Consider the following 19,781-nt stretch of genomic DNA (forward strand, 5'->3'; position numbering starts at 1 on the left):
TTCACCAGTGATTACTGTCCCACATTTTTGCCAAAACTGGCCCAGTTATTTTTTAAGATAACTGGGCCACATGCTGCAACAAATGTGGGCCATATTTGGTTTACTTCTAGATTACTCATTGTCGATTGTGCCAGATTTTTGCCATAGGTGGCCCACATTTGGTTTGTAATATTTGGGCCATATTCATTATTTATCAAATGGGCCACTTTAGGTTCACATTCAGATTACACATTGCCATGAGTGCCGCATCTTTGCCTAAAAATGCCCACATGTGATTTAAAATATGTTTGCCACATTAGGCTTACATATACATTTTGTCTTGGTCATAACAAGGCCTGCAGTGCCGCATCACATCCGTCTGATATCTGGGTTTCGAATGAATCAATATCAGTTTGTTGTATTTACACGTCTTTTACCAGCAGATGTCCTCAGCATTTGTCATCTTACTTACTGTCATCTAAACAGTGAATCTAGCTAGTCTAGTGTAATCGATCTAATCTAACAGCGAGTTTAGCTGACAAAGTCAATAGTGGAAATAAAAACAACACCTAGTCAACAACTTATATACATACATGTATATATATATATATATATATATACACAACGCCTTATTCACTGCAACTTCAAAGGAAGCAATACAATGTTTTTGAAACCAGCGCTGGATACCTGTAATTTTGTTGAACTATTTGCTAGCCTGCATAATGATCTCATTAATACTTCTCACTATTTATTCCAAGGGTCCATTTTTTTTTACGTATCCTTGAAAAAAAATTCTGTACCACGGCGATTAACTTCTCCACAATGTCGTCTGCATTTTAAATGCATGAGTCCGTTAAATTCGAGTGGATTTTTATTGGCTGTCAGTGTTTTATCGTTCGACAGGTCGAAAAAAAAATCGTTCTGACAGGGATCCCAACGATATTGTTTCTCATATCTTTATCGTTATCGTCCTTGGTGTGAACGGGCCTGAAGCGTGTATGAATCAAGCAGTTTAGCCCCAATTTTTTGAAAAGACTCGACTAATTTATATAGGGGCTTTCAGACCCCTAGGTAGAAACTTAGTTAGTAGCAGTGTTGCCAGATGTACGATAATTATCGTATTTGTACGATAATTTTGACCTCTGTACGATGTAGGCTATGATCAATAATGAAAAAAATCCCATAATGTACGATAATTTTAGAGTTTTCAGTTGTTCGTCCAACACACATCCATCCTACCGCTTCTCTCTCTGATCCTGAATCATTTCACAGGCTCGCCTGCCTGCACGCAAGCATGTATATACACACACACACACACACACACACACACACACACACACACACACACAGGCACCACACAGTGTCGCACGCACGTCAACACTACACTACAGTTTGCCGAAGAAGACAGTTCAGTTTAGATCATTTAACAAAACGAAGCAGTAAAGTGCTAAAAAAATGAGTTCAGAAAGGGAAGGTGACCCCAACCAACAACATCTGCCAACACAGCACAAGTGGATGTGGCATCCAATGATGACAGCGACTTAGAGATCGAATTTGAATCTTTCTAGTGTTAATTGTGCACTTTTTTCTCTCTGTATCATAGTTTAATTATGGTCTAGTTCAAAATGTGGACTGTCGGCATATCTTTTGCACTTTGGCAAAAAAAAGTTAAGTAGCCAGACTTCCTCCAGTTAGTGTGAGCGTATTACACAGCTTGTTTAAATTGGCTGTAAAATAATTTGAAAATAAAATTGTTGGAAAATAGCTATATTTTATGCGTTTGATTCGTGTACGATAATTTCTCAAAAAACGATAATTTTAAGGGTTTTGGTACGATACTTCGACATTTCTAATCTGGCAAAACTGGTTAGTAGTGCTAGGAACTAGTCACCAGGGTGGTTCCATGAGTAATGTTTCCAGGAAAAATAGATAGGCCTAATAGATGGGGGGCAAGTTTCCAAGAGACAGACCACAAGTGCTTGGACGTCTCATTTAAAGTGAAAAACAATGTTATCTTGTCTAAACATCTTGCAGATGGGACATGTTGTGCAGCAGTTTCTTTCTTGTGTGTTGTGTTGAGATCAACAACTTTCTGACACATGTGGGGTAAGAGGCAATATGTGTATCGGGCTCCCACTCCAGGGTGTGAAACCATGAAAGCTGTGTTTGTGTTCTGAGGGTCTGCTCGGATGGGATATGTTAAAGAGGAACTTAGCCCCTTATGATGAACAGATTATACTCTAATGCAATGCAAATATCTAAACATCCTCTAAAATACATTAACTTGAGATGAAAAATGAAAACTTTTTTTCTGAGAAATTGAACAAAATTAAGCGAGTTTATGCTTAAAACAAGAACAAATATCTATCAATGGTGTTTGAAAAATGGAAAGCTGTTTTATCTAGATGTAAAGTAAGCAGGAGAGGAAGAAGCCCTTCACCTACCAACTAAACGCACATCAAACAAAAGCCCACTCTCACCTACAAGATGTTTGTCCATGTTTACCCATGTTTCTGAAGAAAACCGACCTCAGCAGGTTTCAGTTTGACTCAACCTAAATGAGAATGACAAGAGGAATAATAGATTTTTATCTTTTTTGTTCTGCACACAATTGAATTGTAAAATCAGTAAGATCTAATTCATCAGGTAATTCAACGAGATGCACATATTCCACTTTTTTTTTGTAATTAATGCATCCAGACAACTATCTTTCAAACATTATCAATGTTATTCAGTGAGAGTGTGAGTGAGTAAGAGTGAGAGAGAGAGAGAGAGAGAGAGAGAGAGAGAGAGAGAGAGAGAGAGAGAGAGAGAGAGAGAGAGAGAGAGAGAGAGAGAGAGAGAGAGACTATTGTGGGAGAATACGCACACGTTGAGTGCTTTCAGCAGATAGTCTTAGATCAGACACTTAACGGGTGAAGAAAATGTTCCACATGCTTGTTTTGTTCTGTTTGTGCTGGAGGTGTCCAACTGGTAAGTTTTAAAAGCATTTTATGGCTTATCTCACATTTGTTTCAGAACAAAATGACAAACTACTGCTATGGTTTAGATTAGACTGTTTACACTCTCACAGACCAAATCAAACTGAGATTTTATTTTGAGACATACTTTGGATTCAGGCCTCTCTGGTTGTCAGGACATTTTTCAATTGTAATTGTCATGCCAGGAAAAGTCATGGAAATGTATTAAAATGTTAAAAGTCATGCATAGCCTACTTGTATGCAAATGTCTATGATGGAGAAACTCGAACAGTGGAGGCTCAGAAATGAAATCCTTCATTGTGCCTGTATACCGAAGTCTAGCCGACTGGTTGCTAATACAGCTGATTAAAGGTGGGGTATGTGATTTGGAAAACGACGGCAGATTTTGAAAATACACAATTCAAAATGGTCCTACCTTCTTTCCCTCAAGGCTGGCTCTGACTCCACCCATTCGAACAACATGGACGCGCAATCATGCACGAGCGAAAACTCAGATGCGCGAGAGATTGTAATGACGATTTACTACTAATCATGTAGTAAATACTACACTATTCGGCTTTACTGACGAGATGCGCATGCGTCACGAGCTTTGTGTATGCGCACGAAGGGGGTCACGCGCGCTGGGGGGAGGGGGGCGTGGTCCGACCGTTTGATTGACGAACTTACTGTTTGATTCTAGGTGGTCTTGGAAATGATTGGCTGGAGTTTTTCGAGTCCTGCCCGTTCCACAGATGATTAAATTGCTTAATTTTAATTTCAGTGCTTCTAACTCAGTGGCTGTAAGTGGGTTAGGAATAGGATTTCAAGTTATTTTGAAAAAATGGACAAAAAAGAGAATCACATACCCCACCTTTAAGTTTAGATGTGTGCCCGTGCGACCTCACACAAAACAAACGGAGAGTTCAGTAATGTTACTATAATTATCTAGCAAGTTTATTTTATCATACAGCGGCAATATCTTGACTCATAATAGGCTACATATAATCAAAACAACAAACCGAATTAATCACCACAAAGGCACAGTCGAAAACGTACTCGGTTACTAACGTAACCTCGGTTCTCTCTAGAGAGGGAACGAGTACTGCGTAATATCTTACGCTATGGGGAAAACCTCTTTTCCACGAGATATTGAAGCCAAAAATTATCCTTTAATTTTGATTAATGTAAAACGCTGTGCGGCAGCGTGCAGACATAGGCAAGACGGCTCGCGCGCCTATTGGCTGCCCTGCGGCAACAGCAGCAAGCCTATCGAGAGAGGCCCTGCGTGACGTGACATCCAATGGGGGTGCTTCGCGCCCATTTCGTCGCGTCCCGCCAGAATAGGCGTGGCCTTGGCCTATAAATACGCTCGACAGGCTGATACAAACTGGTTTTCAACGCTGAAGCGAACCAGCGCTGTTGTATGCACGGCAAGATACGCAGTACTCGTTCCCTCTCTAGAGAGAACCGAGGTTACGTTAGTAACCGAGTACGTTCTCTTACGAGAGTATCTCTCGTACTGCGTAATATCTTACGCTATGGGGAACACAATGTAAGACGCCGTGCGTACTGGGATCCGACACCAAAGTCCCAAGGGCAGTAGCCCGGGGCTCATATAGTGCATAATCACCGTAGACTCACAAAGAGTCGGAGAAGAGAGGCTACCAGCATCATTCCCCACGAAATAGCATCCCATAGGAGCTAGTTATGTCAACAGTATATCCCGCAGACAGGGTGAACGCGTTCAGCCTGAACTGGGCAAAAATACGGGCTATTCAACACCCATGGAGCTGTTCCATCGATCAGTGAGCGATACTCAATCCAAACTCAGCATTCTGCGCCGGCGCAGCGGGACAGATAGTACTGAATTCTAGACCGACAGCAGCTTGGCCTGTAAGGCGGGAACTTCTAGGTTATAGAACCTTATAAATGTAGACGGCGAGGCCCAGCCCGCCGCCATACAGATATCATGCAAGGAAATCCCACTAGACCACGCCCACGAAGAGGCCACGCCTCTCGTGGAGTGCGCTCTGACACCCAAAGGACACTGCAGGCCCTTAGAAGTGCAAGCCAGCGCTATGGCATCGACTATCCATCTGGATAGGCTCTGTTTTGATGCGGCCAGTCCCTTGGAGCGTCCGCCAAACAAAACAAAGAGCTGCTCGGTCTGCCTGAAGACAGACGAGCGGGACACATAAGCCCTCAGCGGCCTGACGGGGCAAAGGAGATTAGCATCCGCTTCCTCATTGTTCACCGGGAGGGCGCACAGGGAAATAACCTGGGCCCTGAACGGTGTGTTGAGGGATTTTGGCACGTACCCGTGCCTTGGTTTGAGTATGACTTTTGAGTCATTAGGCCCAAACTCAATACAGGACGCGCTTACTGAAAGCGCTTGCAAGTCCCCCACGCGCTTCATTGAAGCAAAAGCCACAAGAAATACCGTTTTGAAAGACAGGTGCTTCATGTCTGACAAATGGATTGGCTCGAATGGGGCACCTTTCAGGGCTTCCAGAACCGTAGAAAGGTCCCACATAGGGACTGAGGGAGGTCTGGAAGGATTCAGCCTCCGAGCTCCCCTGAGGAATCGCACGACGAGGTCGTTCTTCCCCAGTGATTGGCCAGACGTCGGTTTTGCAAACGCCGCTATGGCCGCCACGTATACTTTGAGCGTGGACGGGGTTCTACCCTTATCCAGCAGCTCCTGAAGGAAGGAGAGCACTTCCGTAACCCCGCAGTCTACGGGTGAAAAGCCCTGAGCTTGACACCAGGTAGAGAACACTGACCATTTCGAGGAGTAGAGCCGTCTAGTAGACGGGGCCCTAGCCTGCGTGATCGTGTTTAACACTCCCTCCGGGAGGTTAGCGGGTACCCGTTGATGGCCCACACATGTAGGGACCATAACTCCGGGCGAGGATGCCAAATCGAGCCCTTTGCCTGAGAGAGGAGGTCTCTCCTCACCGGTATCGGCCACGGGGCAGTGCTGGCCAGCTGCATCAGGACTGGGAACCAGGTTTGGTTCGTCCATAGCGGAGCCACGAGCAGCACTGGGCATCCATTTTCCCTGATTCGTTCCAGCACTTGAGGCAGGAGCGAGACGGGGGGAAAAGCATAGAGGGGGCGTCGGGGCCATACGTGGGCCAGCGCGTCCCTGCTCTTGGAGAAAAAGTTCGGACAGTGAGCGTCTTCCTGGGACGCGAACAGGTCCACCTGCACTCTGCCGAATGTCTCCCACAGCAGTTGGATCGTCTGCGGGTGCAGCGACCATTCCCCTGCTGGGACATTGTTTCTGGACAGTCTGTCTGGTCCCAGATTCAGGTGACCAGGCACATGCGCTGCTTTCAGTGAAAGCATGTTGTGCTGAGCCCAGCCCAGGGAAGCGTTTCGTCAGCCTGTAAAGGCTTCGGGACCTGACGCCGCCCTGGTGATTTATGTACGCCACCACTGACATGTGTCCGACCGGACTAAGACGTGGCGGCCTTTTATCTGGGGACAAAAACGCCTTAGCGCGTTGTCTACTGCCAGCATTTCTAGACAGTTTATGCGTAGGAGCTTCTCCCGTTCTGACCACTGGCCAAAGAACGGTCTGCCCTCGAGCAGCGCTCCCCACCCCGAGGTGGAGGCGTCCGTGGACACCACCATCACACTCGAGGGAGTCCCCAGACTCACGCCTGACTGGTACCAGTCGGCTTTTTTCAAGGTTTCAGAGCCGAGACGCATTTCCTGTCGACCCTGAGGCGAAACAGACCAGCGGCCCAAGCCCGTGCTTTTTTGAACTCGTGCTTTCAGCCATAACTGCAGTGGGCGCATGCGAAGCAGGCCCAGCTGAAGTACTGAAGATGCTGAGGCCATGAGGCCCAGCATTTTCTGAAACCGTTTGAGCTGGACTATAGAGCCGCGGCGGAAGGATTTCACGGCGCGCTGAATGTTCAGTCCTCGCTCCGGCGACAGACGTGCTGTCATAGACAGCAAGTCCATCACTGTTCCCAGAAAGGAGATTTTCTGGCTGGGAGACAGCGAACTCTTCGCCCAATTGACTGTGAGACCCATATTCTCGAGATGCTCGAGTAATGCGGTCTTGTGTTCTATGAGCTCTGATCGTGATCGAGCTAGAATCAACCAGTCGTCCAAGTAGTTCAAAATTCGCATGCCCTGAAGTCTCAGGGGTGCGAGAGCCGCGTCCATGCACTTTGTGAATATACTGGGTGCTGGAGACAGGCCGAACGGTAGGACTGTGTATTGATATGCCTGGCCCTCGAAGGCGAATCTCAAGAATCGCCTTCGTGATTGTGACTTCGTGACCTGTGACGTGACGCAATCTGTATTTGGAAATAGGCGTCTTTCAGATCTATTGACATGAACCAGTCTCCCTGGCGCACGTGCGCGAGGATTTTGCTGGTTGTCAGCATTTTGAACTTGCGTTTCAGAAGCGCTTTGTTCAATTGTCGCAGATCTAGAAGATCTAGCAGATCCCGTCTTTTTTCGGTACCAGAAAATATCTGCTGTATACACCCCCTTCGCTCTGAGATAAAGGTTCTATGGCCCCTTTGCTCAGTAGTTTCGCTATTTCGGTTCGAAGTAGATGAGATACTTCATTGTCCACCGTGGTTTCGACACGCGCCGTGCAACGGCGGGGACGTCGAGCGAACTGTAGCGAATAGCCTCTCTTTATAGTGTTCAACACCCATTCTGATACCCCGGGAAGCATTGCCCATGCATTCGCGTGGATAGCTAGAGGCAGAATGATATCCGGGCTATAGCCGCGGCACAGCGGCGGCTGCAGAGCTTCGGTGTGCTGAGACATGAACACTGTGTTTAAAGTGTGCGAGGCGGGGGGCGCGCCGATCACGGCGGGCAGCCTGTTCGCACTCGCTTTCTCTATGACAAATTGTGGAGAGAGAACGAGCGGGACAAACCCCGTAGGGTTCAGCGTGTCTGAGAGTGAATGTGGGCGCGGGACAGCGGGCACATTTACTGCACTGAAAACACCGTCGGCTTGAGCTGACTGAATATGTGTTGGTTTCGTTTTTACAGAAACCGTGGGACACGCACTGTGTAGTGTTTGTGGGCACTGTGTCGTGGGCACATTCACTACGTTTGCACAATCGACATGAGTCGATTTTATTTGTGCTAGCCCTGAACTGTGGCGGGCTGTGTCTGTGTGTGGGAATGGGCACTGTGACGTGGGCATTCTTACAACACTCATAACACCATCGGCTATGGCCGGGACACCAGAAAATGCACTCTTTATTGGATTTATCTGGGTCGCCGTAAAAATGGCGTTAATGTGCAGGCAAGCGGGCTGTGGTACCGGCTTGTTTACTGCGAAATACACTGGAACAGTCACATTGTTTGGAACTGAACGAGCGATAGGTTTCGGTGGAGTCTGGCCGCGGCGAGACTTAAACACCGTGGGTCTTAGCTGACTGTATGTGTGTTGGTTTCGTTTTACAGAAAACGTGGCACATGCAGTGTGTAGTGTTTGTGGGCACTGGGTTGTGGGCACATTCACTACATTTAATGCACAATTGACATGAGTCGATTTCATATGTGCGAGCCCTGCACTGTGGCGGGCTGTGTTTGTGTGTAGAAATGAACACTGGGCTGTGGGCATTTTTATTACATTCAAAACACCATCGGCTGTGGCCGGAATACCAGACAATACATTGCTTATATGATTTTTCTGGGTCGCCGTGGAAACAGCATTTGTGTGCAGGCAAGCGGGCCATGGTACCGGCTTGTTTACTGCAAAATACACTGGAACAGTCACATTTTCTTGGAACTGAACGAGCGAAAAGTATCAGTGCAAGTCTGGCCGCGGCGAGACTAAATTTTATCTGCTGCGAGAGCTGGGATCGAACACGGGTCTCCCGTGCGATGGCTGTAGGTTTCGCCACTGAACCACAGGGGGAAACGACAAAAGCTTAAAATAGCTCGAGCATATAATAGAGCGTCATCACAGTTTTGTGTGTGTTGGCGTTTGTTTGCATGCGTGCGTGTTATACAACAGGCTCATTGCTGCAATATTGACATTTTCAGCCGCTCAAACTAAGAGGAACTGAGAAATGTTTGAGAAATGGAGATTGGTCCGGCCTCGGCGGGACTAAAAATACACTCTATCCTCATTTCGCCGATGACGCATGCCCACGGGGGGCGGGGTAGCTTTCTTATAACGTAAAGAAAAGCTACCCGCGGTTTAATGCTGGCCCGTTTCCCTGACGACTCGCGGGCAGAAGGGGGAGATCCACAGAGCTCGCCCAATCCTCACTGTCCGACGCGGGGATATAGCAGCTGGCCTCCTCTACAGATGCAGCTATCTCGTCGTCATTAATGGCGGAAGCGGCGGCGCGCGGCGGCCGTTGTCCGTCAGTGAGCGACTCGATTGAAGCTGGTGAAGCTGGCGGGCGAACCGGCGAGCTTTCACGGCTGGAGAAGGATCGGGGACCCGCTGAGTACGGCGCTTTGCGGCGCGGCACTACAGCGGGCGGGAGTCTCACTCACCATGGCAATAGCTGGCCTCCTCTACCGATGCAGCTATCTTGTCGTCACTAATGGTGGAAGCGGCGGCGCGCGGCGGCCGTTGTCCGTCAGTGAGCGACTCGATTGAAGCTGGTGAAGCTGGCGGGCGAACCGGCGAGCTTTCACGGGCTGGAGAAGGCTCGAGGACCCGCTGAATACGGCGCTTTGCGGCGCGGCACTACAGCGGGCGGGAGTGCAGACTCGGAGAGAAAATGCCAGGCAAGTCCTCAGAGTCACCATGGCAATAGTTCCACAGGAACGAAGCGTCTTCAAAAAGACGCTTGCTCTTTTAGAACAGATACAAAACAGAGATAGAGTGTGAGTCGCAGCGGCGAACACACACTCAGCAGTGAAAAGGATATGAACGCCGGAAAGCGTAGCAGGTACGGCGGCTGAAGGCGGCGAGGTGTAGGCCAGCGACTTCAGGCTCGAAGGCTCGTCCCGCAGAAGGCTTACAATCAGACGGCGCGGCTTCTCACTCCGGATCCAGCGATGCAGTAGTGCGTCGCTGAAGAGTTGAAAATCAGTTTGTATCAGCCTGTCGAGCGTATTTATAGGCCAAGGCCACGCCTATTCTGGCGGGACGCGACGAAATGGGCGCGAAGCACCCCCATTGGATGTCACGTCACGCAGGGCCTCTCTCGATAGGCTTGCTGCTGTTGCCGCAGGGCAGCCAATAGGCGCGCGAGCCGTCTTGCCTATGTCTGCACGCTGCCGCACAGCGTTTTACATTAATCAAAATTAAAGGATAATTTTTGGCTTCAATATCTCGTGGAAAAGAGGTTTTCCCCATAGCGTAAGATATTACGCAGTACGAGAGATACTCTCGTAAGAGAACTGTTTGCTTCCCAAATCAGCAACACCTGTGTCTGGGTTTCCTCCATGGTTTCCTTTAAATTAAATGACATACCCGGGCTGACCCGAGATCAGCTGAGCCACAAAGCACATACAAAGCCCTAGTGGCACAAGACAAAATTACACCAAATAATACAAAATGAATATGGCTAATACTTTCAAAACTCAGGCATTTTTTTGTAATTTTAAATATATACATTTTATATATATATATATATATATATATATATATTTTATATATATATTTTATACAAAATGGAAATTCATGCCCAGCTATCATTAAAATTATTTAAAAAAATACTTCTGCAGTAATTTTGAATGACAACAAATGTAATACAAATTTATTTGTTAAAAAAAATAAAAAATCATTTTTACTTTCAAACCGCAACAGATTTCATCCTTTGCAAACCATTAGTAGCCTTAATCTGCATAAAACCTGTTTCTGTTTGTTCTCCAGACGTGTTTGGTGCTGATGAAGTGAAGTCAGTGTCAGTGATGGAGGGAGATTCGGTACTTCTACATTCTGATGTTACTGAAATACATGAAGACGACGATATACTGTGGAAATTTGGAACTGAAAACTCTATTATAGCTAAAATAAGTAGAGAGAAACAAATTTTCTGCACATATAATGGTCCTGATGGGAGATTCAGAGACAGACTGAAGCTGGATCATCAAACTGGATCTCTGACCATCACAAACATCAGAAGCACAGACACTGGACTTTATACACTAGACATATTTGGAGCTGAACATTCATCAAAAACATTCAGTGTTTCTGTCTATGGTCAGTAGACATTATTTGTCCAAATGTTCACATATTCCTGTTTTATTACGTTTTTTTATTGAGTTCAGCAAAACTTAAAGGGTGAGTTGAAAAATCTAAATTCTCTCATCATACTCACCCTCATGTCGTTCCAAACCAAGCCTTTTGTTCATCTTTGAAACACAAATTAAGATATTTTTTTATGAAATCAAAGAGATTTCTGTCGCTCTGTTGAGAGTCTTCGCAACTACCACTTTGACGCTTCAAAAAGTTCATAAAGAGATCGTAAAACTAATCCATATGAATTGAGGAGTCCAAATTTTCTGAAGAGACATGATCACTTTATATGATGAACAGATTTAATTTAGATTTTTATTCAAATTAAAATATTGATAAGCGAACATAAACAAGATCATGTTTTGATGCACGAGAATGAACCTCACTGGTTCTTGCAGAAGCTCAAACGTGCTGCTTTCATGCCTTTTCATGCCTGGAAAAGTCATGGAAATGTTACACATTAATAAACCTCATTGGTTCTCGCATGTCAAGTGAACATGCTTGAGAGTCAAAGTGGTAGTTATGTTGACTGTCAGTGGAGGTACAGAAATCTTAGATTTCATTAAAAATATCTTCATTTGTGTTCTGAAGATGCATGAAATGATGGTGAGTGTAACTGTCGTAGTCCAGTAAGATCTGTGTGTGCAAACCTCACTCCCATGATCTCAAGAGGCACACTAGCGACTAGCACTAGAGGCTGTAGTCTTTATCTTTCTTCTTAGAGCGCCCGACTCCTACCAGAGACTACAGCTCGAATCCCACTCAGAGCAGGTTGAGTAGAACTGGTTACATGAGTAAATGATGACCGAATTTTCATTTTTGGGTGAACTTACCATTAAAATCTCAATTCGCTGCATTTATGCCATATGGTTGATTACCACAAAAAAAAAAAAAGATTTGTCCCTTTTTTTCTTTAAAAAAAGAAAAAAAGAAGGCACTTACTAAGAGGCGCTGGGGTCAGTTTTTGGACATTTTAAAAGCAGAAATGTAATGCTTATTTATTTTATACAATAACATTAAAACGACACTTACATTAATTTTTAGAAAAACACTTACATTAATTCATCTGTTGAAACCTGTGTATTTGAGATGTAAAGCTGTTTAAATCATTCATTTTAGTGTTTAAGGTGTTGTGATGTCAAAGCAAAAAGTTAAATATAACTTTACACACAAAAGGATAGTGTGTGATTTTATTTTCACATTAAACTCATATTGTTCACATCTTGTCACTATACAGTGAGTATAATAATGTTTGCGAATCGGCCCTGTTCACTGTCATTGTAAGTCTCATTGTAACCCAGATTTTTGCTTTTCTGCTAAAAATAAATTGGTTATGTTTATTCTCTCATATTTCCCAGCTCAACTGCACACTCCTAACATCACCAGAGATTGTTCTTCATCGTCATCATCATCAAATTGTTCATTGCTGTGTTCATCAGTGTTGAATGTGTGTGATGCGAGACTCTCCTGGTACAGAGGAATGAGTGTATTGTCCAGCATCAGTGTGTGTGATCTCAGCATCAGTCTCTCTCTACATCTGGAGGTGGAATATCAGGATAAAAACACCTACAGCTGTGTGCTGAACAATCCCATCAGCAACCAGACCACACATCTGGACATCAACACACTCTGTCACACATGTGCAGGTACCACAGCACTGATGATATATGTGTGTATTTTGTAAGCGCAAGATGATTGTGAAGACCATTGCCACCAGTGTTATCTGTCATCAACTTCTCTCACAATGCGTTTGGAAACGCAGCCCTGGTTTCTTTTGTTGTAGACTGACACATTCTTTACACTAATGACTCTCTCTTTAGCCGTTACAGCACGGCTCCCACAGACTCTGTCACAGTCTCCTTCAGTTCCTCCAGTCTCAGTGTCTCTGATAGTGTTGATCTCTGCTGGATCTCTGATGATTGTAGTTGCAGTAGTCGGGATCTTCTGCATCTGCAGGAAATGTAGAAAAACAGGTCAGGAATTAAATTATTAACTATAAATATTGATGCATTTGAATCAGATATACAAAATTCTATACAAGAATGCATATTGTTTAAGCAGTTCAAACCCAGGAGGAAGACAGAACGGATTCAGCATTGTGTAAACCAACAACACGACAAAAGGTAAGATACTTCATGACTGTGTTGCAAGAAGTTGTTGCAGTGAGTTAGTGTGATTGAAGTTTGCTGCATCAGACGGTCAGTGAACAGACCTGTGAATAACCGCCCATCCATTATTATTATTATTGCCTTGGGTGCAGATAAAAAAAATGTTTTTAAGCATGTTTTAATTTACATTAAGTGTACTGTTTGCAAATAAAAAAGTTAATTAGCATAAATCGAAATGTGTTAGCACAGAAAACTCAGGCCTTATTCTATTTTTGTCATACTCCACACGCCTGCGCTACTTCTGAATGAAGGACAAATTAATTTGCAAAGGTTGTTTAGCCGTGTTCAGTGTAGACACGGTGTCTGTTCCCAACTGTCAGTACTCAACATTCTGCCACCAACTTTTGTGTTAGCGGAAGATTATTATTTTTTTAACCTTGCTCATATACTTTAGTATGACATACAAACACTATGGTCATACATGTTTTCATCCATCACGGGTTAAAACGATATACTTCGATGTTTGCCGTGGTCGAGGAGACTTAAAGGGTTAGTTCACCCAAAAATGAAAATTATGTCATTAATGCCTCACCCTCATGTCGTTCCAAGCCCGTAAGACCTCCGTTCATCTTCGGAACACAGTTTAAGATATTTTAGATTCAGTCCGAGAGCTTTTTGTCCCTCCATTGAAAATCTATGTACGGTATACTGTCCTTGTCCAGAAAGGCAATAAAGACATAATCAAAGTAGTCCATGTGACCTCAGTGGGTTAGTTAGAATTTTTTGAAGCATCGAAAATACATTTTGTTCCAAAAATAACAAAAACGACGACTTTATTCAGCATTGTATTCTCTTCCGGTTCTGTTGTCAATCCGCGTGCGCCCGAGCTTCGTTTACAGTCTGAGTGAGACGCACGCTGTAAACAAAACAATCTTTGCAAACATGTCTAAGGATTTCGACACAGGGGAAGACTTGCATTTTTTTTTAACCAGACATATTTATTTGAACCCCAATACACGGACGCACCAGATACACGTCAGCAGCGTCTTACGTCAGCAGCGTCACTGGCCTCGTGAACGCGGATCCCCAACAGAACCGGAAGAGAATACAATGCTGAATAAAGTCATCGTTTTTGTTATTTTTGGAACAAAATGTATTTTCGATGCTTCAAAAAATTTTCTAACTAACCCCCTGAGGTCACGTGGACTACTTTGATGATGTCTTTATTGCCTTTCTGGACAAGGACAGTATACCGTACATAGATTTTCAATGGAGGGACAGAAAACTCTCGGACTGAATCTAAAATATCTTAAACTGTGTTCCGAAGATGAATGGAGGTCTTACGGGCTTGGAACGACATGAGTCATTAATGACATAATTTTCATTTTTGGGTGAACTAACCCTTTAAGCGCAACATGCCTTCAGACGTGATGTGGAATGCTTGTCCTTCTCTTATTGCACTCTTTTATTTACCACACAACATTGTGTTCCCAGCATGAAAATATACATGGGCGCCTGAAAAAACAGGGTAAGTTGGCATTTGACCCTGCATTTTAAGGAGCCCCTGGGCTTTACCTTTTGAGGGGCCCTTTATCCCCCAGAACTATTACTTACATTCACTATTTTTTTCTAAATCACAAAGTGCAAGTTATCAGCCTTTTATTTTGCAGGAATAAATGCCATCATCCGAACCTACAGGTCTGTCCTATTAAATGTACACACATATCACTGCATGAACTACATATTGCAGTCCGAACAGTGGCTGAGACAGAAAAATTTAGACTGTTGTTGTAAGCAGCTTAAATTAAGTTAAGATATGCTTCATATGGAGAGCTATATTACACTTTCTCATTCCGTTTGTTCTGAATTTGAACACCGAACTTCAAACTCATTGACGCCATTTGTTCATTTTTGAAGATAACTTTTGCCTGTTTGGTTTAGATTTAAGGGTTTTGGACTGCTGAGCCCTTCCTCAGCCCGGGGCCGTTGCATTAATGCTGCCCTGAATATACGCCTACCTAAATGACTTGCATGTATGATGTCATTTCCTCTAGCTTCTGTTCTTGTGCTTATGTATTGATGCTACAGTTCTACATTGTGAAATAATCAGGAGGCATTCAGTTAAATAAATTATAAAATAAAATCTGTAAAACATAGTGGAATTGATCTGCAAATAATAAGTGAATTTGAAGCAAAATTCTATTATTCCCTTTTAAACTGTCGCATCATCAGGTTCCTGATTGAGTTTGTGTTTCCTTACAGAAATCAAAGACGGATGCTGTGTATGAAAATGTCCCCAAAAAACGATGATCAAATACTGGATCTACTGGATCTGAGTTAGTACTGCACACTGACTCACACCTCTTGACCTCATTTATTCTCAGACAGGATATATCTGTTTTGACTTCACTCTTTGTATCATATATTTTGGTATTGTGGTGTATGAAATTATATTTTAATTTAGTGGTTCCCCAATATAATAGCATCCAGAAACTCAGCTAAAAAGTTCAACTTTTAATTTATCATATGGAAATGTATAAACATTCATTATTAAATATTAATCACACCCGTCTCTGTGTTCCTTTGTCTGTAATTTACTGTTCCTCAATTATTATATTTATTAATTTGACTGGATATTAACTGCATTACATAGTGACTGCAGTATCACACAATATGACCTGCTGGATATTTTGTCAAATGTAACAAAATCACATCATCGCTCTCTAGTGTCCAAAGCAGAGAATCACATCTCTAATAATAGCACTACTTTTACTCGCTATGAATAGATTCTGCTGTTCTCATATAGAGGAACCGCCTAAGAACATGACTGCTGATGGCTATTTGAACAACAAACCTATTATAATTCAATTATATTTAATCAGCAGTGTAATTATTGTCATTCTGTCAAGCTTAATTGTGTTCTGTGAGGAGTGGCTGCGGTGATAATAAATTACACCAGTTCTAGAACAACAGTAACACCTATTCTTCCTATACCTCATTTTAAGACATATGTGGAGATTTCATGATAAAGTCTTGTCATTATTACTACATCGACTGATAATGGGGTTTACTGATATATTTGACTGGTATACACCTTTCTTCTTTGGGCGTGATAAATGTGGTGGGTTTTTGAGGACTACCAGGAGCATCAATGCACAGGAAAACTCATTTATGCCTTTTTATTTAGTGTGATAATTGTGTGTTACTTGCAGTGCACGTGAAGATGACAGACATCTCAATTATATTAAACGAACCCATTGTAATCAGTCGCTCTGTGACACGACAAATCCGACAGCAAACTGATGTTTAAAGTCTTTGCTGATGTCCTGTTCTGACAGCCCTAGTGTTGCAGCAGACCTCCGGAGACAGATTACAACATGAAACAAACAAAGAGGAAAATCGTGAATCGCGTACGTCTGTTCCCTTTCGAACGGTCACTTCGTATTGCGTAGCTATACGCAGTGGGGAAACTCCTTTTCCTCGATTTACTGAAGTTTATATATAAAACACATTTGCAGCTGTACAGCCAGCACAATGAGCGCACACATCGCTCATAGGCTGTGCCGCAGCAACTGCATATCCAATGGCGCGGGCGCCTCCTACGCGTATCCAATGAGATGACCCATCGTCATTACGCATCAGAGCCCATCACAGGGGGCTATATATTCCCCCGAAACCGCCCTTTTTTGCAGATTTTACTCCTTTCAGCGACAACTTCACGTCCCTGAACCCTTACTGAAGAGTTTCGCCGTCGAACGAGCCCTGCAGACTGAGTGAGCTTTCACTTCAGCAGACTTTGCCTCTTCGCCGTTGTTTCCTGATGCCGTCTCGCCTGTGGCCATCCGGCGACTATACATCCTTTTCAAAAACGTAAAGAAAATAACTATGTCTTCTTCCTGTGCCACGTGCGGATGCCATCTGCACGAGGCCGACAGACATCTGAGCTGCATCTCTTGTCTGGTATCTGACCACGCGGAGAAGGCTCTTTCCACTGGCGGGTGTGCGGCCTACGACCGCATGCCTATCTCTGTGTTGCGCCGATACCGAGTCCACCACGCTTCCCCTTCCGGCCCTTCTTCTGCCCAGGAAGAAAAAGCGTCGCAGCCAGAGGCATCCTGAGAGTATGGAGATTTCGAAAGACACGCCGGCGTGCTTCGCATACTCCATCTCCGGTCCTGTTCGAGGGTGACCAGGTGGCGGGCCTAGTTTCCTTGGGCGGATCTGCACACGACGACAGCGTGTCCATCGCGGCCTCAGAGGAGGATTGGCCGGGCTCAATCGACCTCGTCACTCAATCGGTAGCAAGCGATTCAGCGAACAGGAATAACTCCGACGCCGAAATGCTTCAGATCCTGACTAAGGCCGTCGCGGACCTCGAGCTCGAGTGGGCCGCACCCGCGGAACAGCCACGCAGTCGGCTGGATGGATGGTTCCTGCCGGGGTGCCAGCAGTTTCTGCGACGCTCTCAACAGTGGACGGTGCAGCAGAAAAGGGTTATGAGTCGTTGCCGCCCCTCGAAGAGGCCGTGGCCGCTCATCTTTGCCCGAGCACAGCTCCGAGCTGGCGAGCTAGAGCGGTTCATCCGAACAGGCCCTGCCGCAACACTTCAGCTATCGCCGGACGCGCATACGCGGCCTCCGGTCAGGCTGCAGGGGCCCTGCACACAATGGCAGTGCTTCAAGTTTACCAGGCCAAACTCCTTCGAGCGTTGGACGAGTCAGGCCCGGACCCAGAGGCATTCGGTGACTTAAGGAGCGCCACCGATCTCGCCCTGCGTGCTACCAAAGCTACAGCACAGGCCATTGGGAGAAGCATGGCGAACCTGGTCGTGCTTGAGCGCCATCTGTGGCTCACGCTCACAGAAATTAAAGTAGCTGACAAGGCTAAGTTCCTCGACGCACCGGTCTCCAGCATCGGCCTGTTCGGCCCGGCTGTATTGGGATTCTCCGAGTGGTTCACCGAGGCACAGAAAGGGTCCCAGGCCATCCGACATTTCCTGCCTAAGCGCTCCAGCTCGTCAGCTAGCAGGCCAAAGACCCCCTCGTCTTCGCACACTGCCAAGACAGCGAAACCAGCCTCTCAGCCCCGCCCTGCGGCTGATGCTAACCGCCAGGCGAGGCCCGCTAAGCGCAACACGCAGCCACGACCCAAGACCCAACATCACGCTCGATCAGAAGCCTCCGAAGTCGTCCTTGCCATCAAAAGGACAAGAGAGGGCTCGTGTCTCGCACTCGCCAGACCACCCTCGAAAATCCCAAGAGAACTTCCCACAGCTCGCTGTTCAGTTCAGGCGGCTGGGGATTTTATTTGTGTAAACAGGCCCGCATCTGTGAGCGTGCCTCTACAAACAAACGCTGTTTTCACGCATCCCAAATAAAGCACAAAAAGAGCATGTTTCACAAACACAACACACGGGTTCATGGCCCCCCTTCCCTAGGTGGTCCATTCCCTGTTGTATCACTGACACCCCCCCCCCAGGTAAAAACTTGTATGGTCAGTCAAACACTCACTATGTGCACAAATCACATTATAAGGGTATCAGTTCCCCCTATGTTAGGCGGCCCTCCCCAAACTGTGTGTCGTGCCCTAGCCACACGGGTTATGGCCTGGCAAGCCATCCCCGGTGTGTCGAGTTGGGTCATTAACACCATAAAGCGAGGCTACTCCCTCCAATTCGCTCGCAGACCCCCAAAGTTTCAGTCGGTTATCGAGACGAGACATCAGTGAGAAGCAGTGTGGGTCACGTGCTTCGCACCGAGGTGCAGAATTTATTAGCAAAGGGTGTGATAGAATTAATCCCTCCCGCACTGATAAACACAGTGTTTTACAGCCGCTATTTTCTAATCCCGAAAAGAGACGGCGGTCTCAGACCCATACTAGATTTGAGACAAGATTTGAAGGCTCTTATGAAACGGCCATTCAAAATGTTAACATTCAAACATATCCTCGCGCAAGTTCGCCCGTGGGATTGGTTTGTCACAATGGAACTGAAGGATGCATACTTTCATATTCAGATAAACCCTCGTCACAGGCCATTTTTGAGATTCGCCTTCGAGGGGAGGGCATATCAGTACACCGTTCTGCCGTTCGGTTTGTCTCTGGCTCCCCGCACTTTCACGAAATGCATAGATGCAACTCTCTCCCCGCTGAAATGGCAGGGAGTGCGCATACTAAACTATCTTGACGACTGGCTAGTACTAGCGCAGTCGAGAGAGGAACTGATAGTGCACAGGGATTTGATTCTCAGCCATTTGAAATGTCTGGGTCTCACAATCAATATATTCCAAAGAGCAATCTGTGTCTCGCCAGACAGTTGTCTTTCTGGGCACAGAATTAAACTCAATGAATATGACAGCGCGGCTCACCCCAGAGCGTGCGCTCTCTGTACAGTCGCTAGCAGCATCATTCAGAGCGTGCTAACGCGCGCCTCTGAAAAGATTTCAGAGAATGCTTGGTCTAATGGCAGCAGCATCGTCAGTACTTCATATGGGACTACTGCGCATGCGCCCGCTGCAACACTGGCTGAAACGCCGTGTACCA

The 19,781-nt window shown here is 45.4% G+C and overlaps 2 protein-coding genes across 4 annotated transcripts in view; both read left to right on the forward strand.

Annotated features, from left to right (window-relative positions):
• LOC143735248 (SLAM family member 5-like) overlaps positions 1-15,799 on the forward strand; it is a 53,191-nt gene extending 37,392 nt beyond the window's left edge. For 2 of the 3 annotated variants that reach the window (XR_013203073.1, XR_013203072.1), the window contains one exon: positions 10,768-10,905. Coding sequence is in view for 1 of the 3 variants with exons in the window: in XM_077225358.1 (XP_077081473.1) it covers positions 2,904-2,952; positions 10,768-11,097; positions 12,492-12,779; positions 12,954-13,106; positions 13,195-13,256; positions 15,504-15,551 (930 nt within the window). In the remaining 2 variants the exon portion in view is untranslated. Of the gene's footprint in view, positions 1-2,844; positions 2,953-10,767; positions 11,098-12,491; positions 12,780-12,953; positions 13,107-13,194; positions 13,257-15,503 lie in introns of those variants that run through there. The other variant, XM_077225358.1, reaches the window with a different exon arrangement.
• The window catches only part of LOC143735322 (ladderlectin-like), a 242,472-nt gene that overhangs the window by 162,031 nt on the left and 60,660 nt on the right, over positions 1-19,781 (forward strand). The gene's annotated exons all lie outside the window — the stretch shown is intronic.

Source organism: Siphateles boraxobius, unplaced genomic scaffold (genome assembly GCF_051911475.1).
Source record: "Siphateles boraxobius isolate OS27281-9 unplaced genomic scaffold, OSU_SipBor_1 13, whole genome shotgun sequence".
Lineage (NCBI taxonomy): Eukaryota > Metazoa > Chordata > Actinopteri > Cypriniformes > Leuciscidae > Siphateles > Siphateles boraxobius.